The following is an 11721-nucleotide window of genomic DNA, read 5'->3' as shown; positions in this document are numbered from 1 at the left end:
AACATTTCTTTTAATAGGATGTTTCAATACAAAGTATTCAAGTTAATATTTGAATTAAAATTAGTACAAAAAATTTGTCTAGCTTTATTAACCAATACCATGGTTACATTTTATACAACTTAACTACATTTTGTTAAGGATTTTTGTTAGAGAATTTATTTTATTGTAAAGGTTCTCAATTATACTGTCATGTTTAGTTTTTATGAGATGAAAGAAGAGGACAGAATATCATAAACTGTGATCCAGAGGGAACAGTAGATATTAAAAGGGTTGAAAGAAGAAAAACTGAAAGAGGCTTAAAAATAAGACAAAACCATTTAATGCATTTATGGGAAATTTTATAGTTTGCATAAATAAAAATATAAAAATTTTAAGGCACAGTAAATCACTATGTAAACATTACAAACTGGCCACTGTGGGACAAGCAGAGAAAGTAAAGTTCAAGAAACATAAAACCTTCATAAATCATCTTCCTTCTACTACAATCAGAAAAGTTTCTAGTTTTATCTAGCACCTCTAGGGGGAGAAGATTCAGATCACCTTTAGATATGCATGCCTTCACTGGATAACTAAATATCTGAGTTGGAGGTACTATCTCAAATGAAGTTAAAAAATTAGAGGGAAGACATCAAAGTTAGCATATTTTAGAGCTATTGGTAAACTAATTTTTGGTGACAATTACATAACCTGATGATTAATCCTTTAAGCACTAAATTATATAAAGTTTTCACCCATAACTAAAAAGATTACCATGCCATGAACCACCACACCATGAATCTATGTAACCAAAGATTCCTAATAAATACCTTTCATAAATCCTTCACATTTCAGTTGAAGAACTGAACATAGTGGCTGTATGTTCATGTTCATTGATAACAGAATTCCATAATAGGCCCACTGTATCTATGTTGTGAGTTTCTACTTTATGTAATACATTTAAGATTGAAAACATAATGCTATTTAGAAGGCTATTAACAATTAATCTCTAAAAGCTCTTTAAATTTGTGAACAGGCTTTTAAGAACAGCATTATCTTGAAATATGCCACACATTTTTATTACTCACATTTAGTCATACAGATACCTCACAAGATTCTGAACACATTTAAGAATATTATAATATTCAAAATTAGTTTCATACTATACTCTTGTAAGGATGGCTAATAACAGTGGGTAAAGAGATGACCAACCTGGGTCAAGTAAACTGTCCACTGCTGTTACTTTGAAGTGGTGAATGACAAGTATCTTTATGACGTTACCATTGCACCTTGTAGAGTATTTAACAGTGAGCCCCTGAAGGGTTAAGTCTTCATCAGTCCCCAACCCTACCCCACTCTCTACAACTACTTGGCCCACAGGAGGCACTCAGGGCTGAACGAGTGACATAATCAGGATGCCATGTGGACAATCACTAGGTATTATTACCACTTGAATCCAAATACATTAATAAATTCATTCAATAACTAGTATTTTTAACATTATGTTCAAAGCTAGTTACTTAATTTGAATAACTACTGAGAAAGAATACAAGATTAAGTATTAAAAAATGCATTAAAAATGGAAACCCATTTTATATTTGGTGTTATAAACTCAATCACCTTTACATAAAATAAAGTTATTCTCAAGGAAAGGAAATTCAAAGTGCTTTTATCTTGCTCTTTTTATTAACACACTCAATGAACCATCCTTAGTATGAAATTAATGGTTAGATATATAAATGTAAGATGTAACATGAGAAAATCTAGAGGGAAAAAAATCCTCATTTTAATCTGAGATTTGGAATACCAGTTCCAATTAGCTTTAATCAGCAACTTAAATATTTTTTTCTTACAGACAAGCTTGATCATTTAACTTCTTAATTTGCAGTTAGGGCTTTAAAATGTCCTTAACTTTTTTTAAAGATCATTTTAAAACCCAAATACTAATTTGACGCACCGTAAAAGCATAGTACAAATACCCAAATTTCAGATCTGACTTTTGCTACACAGAGCCTAAGAATAAAGAAACATTTTTCCCTTTTCAGATAATTTAAAATATAAATAACTGTTATTAAGTCCCACTGAACAGAGAATGTGGAAGTTTCTCGTGTAAAAACCACCTTAGAGTTTGATGTTTGATAGTTATTCCATTCTATGGTGGGACAGAGACTGGATTTTGTTTGCCTTCCATAATTACTTCACAATCTCCCTCCATTTCAAAATTGAGATTCACAAATGAACTCGATACCACTGTGTCTGGTTGATCTGTCTGAACAATAGATTCTGCCTGCAGCTTATTCTGTTGGTATTGTCTTTCTGCTTCTTCAGACATCCTGTTTTCTTCTTCTTCTTCTTCTTCCTAAAAAAAGGAAATATCAAGAATAGTTGAAATGTAAATATCCAAAAGGAATAGTATTTGTTTCCCCACTTTCAGCTGCCTGTGTTATTTTGTTTTGTTTTTTTTCATGTCCAATTCAGTTTGGTCTAATTAAGATAAGACATACTTCCCTTTCCCCTGTTCCCAAATTGAAATGAAAACTATTGTATGACATTTTAAGAAAAGTGATATTATTTAAAAAAAAAAACATGGTACAGCACTGCTTAGCTTAAATGATACCTGAATTAACTCTGACAGGGGCTATATCTTTTCAGATTAATTCAAATCAAAATAAAAAAGTAGCTAATACAGTATCACTTCAATTATAGGGTGTCAGCCTATTCAGTGGAACAGGTGTTCTATTCACAAGGATATAGCATGGTTAGTGTTCCCGTAAGCACCTGGTATACAGATAAGGCAGTCTCTGTAAAGAAAGATGTAAAAATAGCATTAAGACAGAAAGGAATAAGGACTATAGAGATTTAGAAAGAAAATAAATTCGAGTTCCAGAACTACTAAATTAGCGGAGGAGGTGGCATTTGTATTGGTCCCTGCAGTATGTGTAGACAGTACAGAGTAAGTATAATAGGAAGATTAACCTAGAGCTTGCTTGAGAGTGAATGAGAAAGACCATTTAGGGGGCTATTATAGTCAGTCACGATAGGGTAATGAGGCTCTAAACAAGGCTGGTCCAGTTAAAAACACTTCATTTGTCAAACATTTTTGAAACCACATAAAGTTAGCTGACCTTTCTAGATTCATCTCCAGCCACTCTCCTGTTGTACTCTATGCTCCAGTGACAATATAGTTGTATTCCTGCCATTCCCTTAAACACACAATGTATCTTCATGCCTCTACATTCTAGCCTTACCTGAATTGCTCTCCTCTTTTGCTTGAAGGAGAATAATAAAAGATGCTAATATTTATTTTATGTTCATCAATATATATATAACCAGGTGCTCTTCTATTTTACATATTAACTCATTTAATCCTTAGAGTGACCCTGAGCATGGATGCTGCAATTTTCCTTTTTATAAAGATGAGAAAACAGGCTTATAGAGGTAAGTATCTTGCCCAAGGTTATAAAGTTACAAGTGGCAGAGCCAGAATTTAAATTCAGACACTTTGGTTCTAGGGCCCATACTCTTAAGTGCTAAAAGTTCTCTATGTTCAAGGCCAAACTCATTTCACTCCCACCCTAAGACCTCACTACAGACAGAATTGCCTCACATCTTTGTGCCTTAACAACTGGCACTTACACACTTCTAGTATTTGTAATTTTCTATGCGTCATACCCACTCTACTTCTACAACTAGTCCATGTGTCCTAAGTACAGAGACTGGGTCTTGTTTCCTCATCTTAAAATTGGAATAAAAATCCAGATAGAGGTGTGTGCAGATTAATAAAATGACATATATAAGGCACCCCCCATAACACCTAGCACAATGAAATCTAGCTTATTTTACACATAGATCCTAGAGAAATTTCAGTATTGAAAAATTCTAAAATGTATGTCAATTTGATAAAGAAATGAATGCCTCTGGAATGAAATACCTAGGTTAAGGGAGCTATCTTTTGGGCACCTAGAAGATACATGTGTTCATTATACAACCCATCAAGTCCACAGCAAACCAAACTGAATCAAGAAAATGTAAACAGCAGACATACCTCCTTCTTCATCCGGTAATACTCATCAATGGCATACTGGTATTTTGGGGTGCTGATGCCCAAAACGGATGCAATCTTCTCTCCAAGAAAGTCACACACTAAAGATACAAAAGTTAAATGGCTTACACAATTCCATAAAGATTTCTTGAGCACTTTCTATGTGCAAGACACTGGAGAAATACAAAAGTTGTAGTCCCTGCCCTCAGAGAGAGATGAACATTGAGTACATCTCTCTGTATATAACACCCTGATTTCCCCCAAGAAGCACTTTTGGCTCCTTATGGGCTCCTGATAACACCCCCAATAATATCTAACCACCAGGTATTATAATTATTTGTTATTTGTTTTATATGTCTTTAAAAATAAAAATGTGTACTCTTAGAGGGCTGGGATACCACTGGGCTGGACGAGAGGAATGGCTTGTACTGTAACACTCACCGAGTGCCTGCCTCATGCCACGCACTGTGAAAAGTTAGACTCAGAGAGGTGAAGAACTGGCCAGGCTGACAAAGCAGATCCAAAATTCAATCCAAGTCTGAATGTAAAGCTTATGTTCTTTCATGACACCAAACTGTCTAGCATATACTGAGTGCTCAATAAATGTATGTTCAATGAATTATTATTCAAAATTAGATCTTAAAAAACAGTAAGTGACAGGAGCTATGAGGGAGTTAAAATTGGAGGCAGAGGAAAGTTTTATGATTTAATACCTATATTTAAAATTAGAATGATTAACTCATAAATTGATAGTTTATTTCCTTCATATGACTTAGTTATATCTTAAGTTATAACTTAAGAAATGAAATATTAAAGAAATAAAAATGAACTATAATTACAGGCTTTAGAATAAGCAAACAGAATGAGAACAGTATCAGTAGAGAAACAAGTGATAAAATTACAAAACAGTTGATAACAGAAAATGTTCAAGAATATGAAAATTGTATTTAAATTAATATAGCCATTTTCAATTCTTTACACACACACACCAGAAGGTGAAGAATATTTTAAGGTTAAGTACCAGTTAGATTAATACCTTTTAATACTAGCTAGCAAGAGTGATTAACTCCCTATTGTTTCTCCTTCATTACTGAAACACCCCATTTGGCAAAGCTCCTGGAGCATATTATAGTAGCTATACAATATTCAAACAGAAAAGTAATACCTGAGAGGGTTGATGTGGCAGCACGAAGCATGTAAAACCATAAGTAGGGGCCCCAGGTAAGTTTTGTCTGCAACAAGAAGTCAAGTTAGCAACATTCATACATAAACTCATTGTATATATTTAGGCCAGAATGAAGTAGTCAATACTTGGTAGGCACGTAAAATATGCTATAGACAGTGCTACAAACAGACTATAATCCAATAAAAAGTTTGTAAGTTTGATAGTCAGGATTCCACAAAAACATTTTACATTCCCCGCTATAACTACCACCACCTTAAGCCTGTGCAGTAACCAAAACAAGCAGAAGCCACTGAAGTGGAGGGGGTAAGTCATAGTCTTAATTACTTAAGAGTGGAATATTCAGAGCCTTCCTTTCTCCTGTCATGCTGCTTTTTTGTCTTCACTGTTCATAAGCACATCAGAGGAAGTGTGCAGTCAATGGAAAGAGACCTTAAGAAATTACACAGAACAAAACCCTTATGGTATAATGAGGAATTAAGGTTCAGCGAAATTAAGCGGGATAAGGGCATACCAAATGAACTTTAATGGTGGGAAAATAAGGAACCAATAAGTGGCAAGTTGAGTTTTTTGTTTCTTTAAGGATTAAAAAGGGATTAGACCATATAATCCAAGACAAACTCAGTGTATGTTGGGTAGGCCAGGACCTGGCAGAATGCACTCTATGTTACACACCTCCATCGGTGATCTTGGTACTGTTAACACGTTGCGTATGGCGGGGTTTAAATCCCTCGTGAAGATTCTTGTGATCTGTACGCAACGTGTTAAGGCCATAGAATACTTTTGTGAAGCCTGCCACATGCTTCATTGTACCACTATTTTCATTTAAAAAGAAAACATAGTACAGGGCCTGCAATCAATCAAATACATTAATCATTATTTTAATGGTCCCAAGGAAGGGAGAAAAAGATAAATTTGTCCATCATCTTAGCTGAAATATGTTAATGATTATAAGAGTATTAAAAAAGCAAACACAAGAATATCTGTCAGAATGAAAACTGTAGACACTGGAAGAAACTCTTTCTGTCCTGTTGGTGAGATGGAAGTATCTTCCCTTTCTGATATCTAAAGCTGATCAGGTTGTCAGTTTTAATGTTACTTCCTTTTCTTCCTGGTTAAGAGAGGGAGATATTTTTACCTGAGGGTTTTCAAAGTCATTTTGAGTGACTACTGTCTGTCTTATCAACTTCTTTTTAATTCAAGTTAATTTAAAAATTAAAGTTGTATCATATATGATACAACATATATATATGTGTGTGTATATATATACATATGTGTGTGCGTGCGTGTGTGTGTAGAGAGAGAGAGATATATATATAGAGAGAATATATTTGTAAGAGTGGGCAGGCAAGATGGGCTAAAGCAGAGAGCCAGGAACATATAACAGTCTTTCCATGAAAAGGAGGTATGCCAATTTCTGTGATGGTATTCCTGAGAAGACACACAAGTAAGGTAGCTCCTTAGTTCCTATTTACACAAAAATGAATGTCTAAGCAAATACATTCAACTAAGACAATACTATATATTTCTGACTCCCTGATCAAATCTACTGTACCTTCTATATTTAGAGCAGGAGGACTCTCTTATGTGGGGATAAGGGTTATTTTAGGGGTCCTGTTTAAGATACTTTGACCTTAGTGTTTACCTTATGGTCTTTACAGCAAATGAACAGTGCAGAAATGCAGGGAATGGAACCAATTTCTATAACACATGGTAAATGATAGGGCCAAGAAAGTACAAAAAGTATAGAATAGGACTAAATATTAAAAAAGACTAAGCATGCTTTTGAAGGAAAGCATGTATTTCTCAATGGATCAATTTTCCTGGGGTTGTTTCTAGAGAGAATTGCTAACATCCAGACTGCGACTACCAAAGAGTCAAACTTGCTCCAGAGCTGAGGAACTGGATAAGGATTCCTCAGTAACATCTATCATAACACACAGTTATACAGAATGAATTTATAGACTCTTTGCTTAGACACTGACCTTACTGAATCAAAAGGACAGGTGGCTCAGAGCCAACACTAGAACCCTGTCAACACTGCCAACAGTACTACCGCTATCATTATTCCAGTAATAGAACTGGGATGAGATCGTGGGTCTTCAAGATTTACAATTTACGGTGCAAACTCAAGTTGATTCATTTTATTCATCTCCAAAAATGTAAGCATCCATTTCTTCAAGAATAATGAAGTATCCATCTTTTCCTTCATAAGGAACTATTAAGACTTGCTATATTTTACTTTTCTTTTTAAACAACTTACTTTTAGAATTACTTTTAGACAAGTAATGTTTATTTATTATACAACACTTAGAAAATGGAGCAAAGTATAAAGAAAATGTAAGTCACCACCCATAGATAATTACATTTTTAACCACCCATAGATAATTATCATTGACATAGCTTAGTATATTTTCCAGAGCATATATGAGTACATATTTTAAAACACTGTTGTACTTTATCCTGTTTTCCCCACTTACTATGTTGAAATATTACGCATATTTCCCAAATGCTTAAATTCCTAAAGGTGGAATAACTAGGCCAAAAATATAATCATATGGAAAGCTCTTCCTTTACACTGCAAAAGTTTATACCAGAAAATTTACGATATTCAGCAACAATGCAAGAGATTGTCTGCTCCCTAGGACTCTCACTACAGCATATTGTGCTTTTCCTTTTCAAAAATTTGACAGGTGAAAAATGGGCCCAGATAATTTTGAGTTCTGACTATATTACAAAAGGCATCAGCCCATTTATATAGGTAACAATTATGTGCATAATCAAAATTTTAAAACATATATACTTAGATACACACATAAATACATATTTGAGGAACCCTAATCAAAACTAAATCAAAAGGTAAATAAATTGCAGGAAATATGTTTATACTTAAGGCACATCTAAGGTAAAAATCTAAGGGAAAGAATTACCACAAGAGTGTAAAAAAAATCTAGGTCTCCATTTCTTATTTTCTATCAAGTATCAAATTCTTAAATTTGATATTTAGTATTCTTAAATCTTTATTCTTAAATGTTAGGGGTTTTTTTTTTAATTGGTATGTTTTACAAATCTGCTATGTAAATATAGGACATCTTTTCAAAATTCCTTTGTCTTATCAGATTTATGATGAATGAGAAGCAAATAGAAAATACAATGTCTGCTCTTCATAGTAAGTAAAGCCAGCTCTGTCTTCAGTTATTAACATCTGTTAGGATAGCTATTACCCAAAAAAACTTCCCAAGAAACAAAAGTCACAAGCGTTGGTGAGGATGTAGAGAAACTGGAGCCCTTGTGCACTGTTGGTGGGAATGTAAAATGGTGCAGCCATTATGGAAAACAGTATGGAGGTTCCTCAAAAATTAAAAATAGAAATACTATATGATCCAACAATCTCACTTCCAGGTATTTATCAAAAAGAAATGAAATCAGGACCCCAAAGAAGTATTTGCATTCCCATGATCACTGCAGCATTATTCACAATAGCCAAGATGTGGAAACAACCTAAAGGTCCACTGATAATGAATGGGTAAAGAAAACGTGGTACACACATATATGGAATATTATTCAGCTTTTAAAAAGGGAATCCTGCCATATGCAACAACATGGATGAACCTTCAGGACATTATCCTAGGTCATAAAAGCCAGTCACAGAAGGTAAAATACTGCATGATTCTACTTACATGAGGTATCTAAAATAATCCAACACACAGAAGCAGAGAGTAAAATAGTGGTTGCGAGGGACTCGGGAAAGCAGGGAATCGGGGAGTTATTATTCAATGGGTATAAAGTTTCAGTTACATAAGATGATTAAGTTCTAGAGCTCTTCTGTACCATGTTGCGCCTACAGTTAACAATACTGTACTGTACATTTAAAAATTGGTTAAGAGGGTAGTTCTCATGTTAAGTGTTCTATCACAATTTTTTTAAAAACCAATGGATGCTATGAGAGAAGTGCAAGAGAGAAAAACATTTTATTGGTACACTTTGTAAAATCCAATGTGTAATTAAATTCTGCCTTTTCAAGATTTTTTTAAAAAGTTAAATATTCAAGTGGTAACTTTCTAATGGCATTTAAGATGTGCTTATTTTTCCAGGAAAAAAATTGATAAAGTTATGCAGGTGGACATCTTGGTTGGCTGTAAGCTTTAACAATCTTTTTGGAAATGGAAATCACAAAGGAAGTTAATTCTGGACAAAAAAAGATTCAGTGGGCAAATCCTCAGTGGCTGAAGTAAACTATAATACAGTCTATTAAGGTTTAAAATTTCCCTCCAAAAAACTACTTAGGAATAAAAAAAATTACTGTAAGCTTGCTTGATAATCAGAGGTCTATATTAAGCTACAGCATTAAAGAAAAACAGTAACAGACTAATATTAATATATGCATGCATAAATAATAAACCAGATGAACACATTTGCAGTTCGGGCAGCAATGAAAACTTGCACACCAAAAAAAGTACCTCTTTTAGCAAAAGATTTAAGTAATTGTTACTGTTTTATCCTGGTTAACTTAGTCAACATGGATAGTCCTATTTGTTCATTATAAATTCTTCATGAATTGTACTAGATTGTTTTTTGTAAAAATTTTATTTATAAAAATGTCAACTGTTGCCTTCAGGTTGAGTTTATAAAATTCCTACTGGCAATATTATATTATATACATTATACATAGTATATAATATATAGTATATTATATATTACATTATTTTGTATTACATTAATATATAATAGCAGCTCCTATTTGCCCCAAAATCACTGTACTCTAGAAGAGATGAACTACCACCAAGGAAAACATAACTTGAAAACTTCACAATAAAGAGTTCAGGAATGGAGCCATCAAACAAATTAATTTCATAAACTCTAAAATAAATCTTTAGTAAGAACTATAGGGAAAAATTTTAAATTAGTCATGGGTTTTCAAATTCCAATGGAATTCTAAAATTGCCTCTTGAGTAAGATTTCTTGTGCTACCTATTATATTTGCTTTAACTAATATTACCTTGCATGCATATAGTTCTCAGTCATTTTCAATGAATTTTCATATGCATTATCTCATTTAATTTCAAAAACAACACTGAATATAGATGAGGCAAATGTTACCTTTTTTTAAATAATCATGGAAGTGCAATGAGAGTTAAGTTTTTGTCAAAGAGCGGTGACTATCACAGGATCGAGCCAATACTAAAAACCAAGTTTCTGATACTCACGTTGCCTCCTAGTGAAGGAAATATTAGACAGGTTTCTTATCACCCGGGAACCTGTTAGTTTAAGCCTAGAAATTCAAATAAATTCTAATGGCAACATACTATATACAAGGCAATTAAAGATTTTAAGAGTGGATATGGACTTCCAGCATAACAATATGAGAAATTCTGGGGACCTACTGAAACTGGTGAAAACTGGTGAAACTGGTGAAAATTATTAAAAACAAACATTTAAAGCATCTGGAAATAGTCCTATGGGCATACAACAAATGAAGAAATGTCTATTCAAGAAAATATATCAAAACTGGGTAAGAAATGCAAGAGTGCATGGTAACTGAGCCAAGACCACTCTCCCTCACTGCCTTCTCAGCAAAGTGAAATATAAACTCAACTCCAGACTGGTACAGCTAAGAACACAGGAATTGGTCTAGCCCCAGTTTCCAATCAGAGGGCTTTCTTCCCAAGAGAAACAGAACGCCAATCAGCATTTCTCATCCTGCCCACAAGCTGACTATTACTAAGGTGAAAGCAGTTGACTGGTGGGCATTCCCTTCTTCCATAATCTACTACTCATGAAATGGAGGCTCTTTCTTGGACATGGTGCCACTGAGAGTACTGGCATAGTAATCACCCTGACCCAAGTTCATAACGCAGTGGTTCCACACGGAAGAGGCAAGCCAAGAAGACCACACCCCCGCCAAGTAGTCAGCTCCTGAAGTAGGGGAGTCACTCAGAGAGAAATGCCCCACTGTCTCTAACCCCTAATTTCAAAGCTCTGGTTTAGAGATTTTGCCCAGGGGGAAAAGTAGGCCATAAAACATAGCTCCAAATCTCTTCCCAAATGAACTGCCTTCATTTGCAGCAGAGGTGGGAAAGTCCAAGCCTCAGGTGGTCTCAAAATCAGTGCAGACTGTGGTGAATGATTACTGGGAGGAAATTCTTAGATTCTATGAAGATACAGGCTAAGCTATAGGCCAGCTAATTTGTAGCAGAGAACAGAGGGTGGGGCGGAGACAACTTCACTAAACAAACCCAGCAGTCACTAAATAAATCAACAAAACAAATAATAAAATCAAGACCCCGGGGGCAGTACCCAGAGTTGCTACAAAATGTTATCTAAAATGTCCAGTTTCCAACAAAAAATTATGAGACATATAAAGTATGACCCATACATGGGGAGAAAAAAAACAGGCAAGAGAAACTACCTGTGAGAATGACCAGATGTTGGATTTAACAGAAAAAATTTCAAAGCAGCCTTTACAAAAGTATGTTCAAAGAATTAATGAAATCATAATTAAAGAAATAAAGGAAGATAT

The 11721-nt window shown here is 34.3% G+C and overlaps 1 protein-coding gene across 2 annotated transcripts in view; it reads right to left on the bottom strand.

Moving 5' to 3' along the window:
- Window positions 1-1062: 1062 nt before the first annotated feature.
- The window catches only part of LOC109457487 (signal recognition particle subunit SRP54), a 69197-nt gene continuing 58538 nt past the window's right edge, over window positions 1063-11721 (bottom strand). Inside the window, exons 3-5 of one of the 2 annotated variants that reach the window (XM_019750460.2) lie at window positions 5184-5250; window positions 4022-4119; window positions 1063-2335 (exon numbers count right to left, since the gene is read on the bottom strand). In XM_019750460.2, coding sequence (XP_019606019.1) covers window positions 2129-2335; window positions 4022-4119; window positions 5184-5250 — 372 coding nt within the window. In that variant the 3' untranslated portion in view covers window positions 1063-2128. The remainder of the gene's footprint in view (window positions 2336-4021; window positions 4120-5183; window positions 5251-11721) is intronic. The other variant, XM_074328141.1, reaches the window with a different exon arrangement.

This window comes from Rhinolophus sinicus, linkage group LG03 (genome assembly GCF_036562045.2).
Source record: "Rhinolophus sinicus isolate RSC01 linkage group LG03, ASM3656204v1, whole genome shotgun sequence".
Lineage (NCBI taxonomy): Eukaryota > Metazoa > Chordata > Mammalia > Chiroptera > Rhinolophidae > Rhinolophus > Rhinolophus sinicus.
The sequence above is the reverse complement of the archived record's forward strand: the minus strand, read 5'-3'. Positions and strand labels throughout refer to the sequence as shown.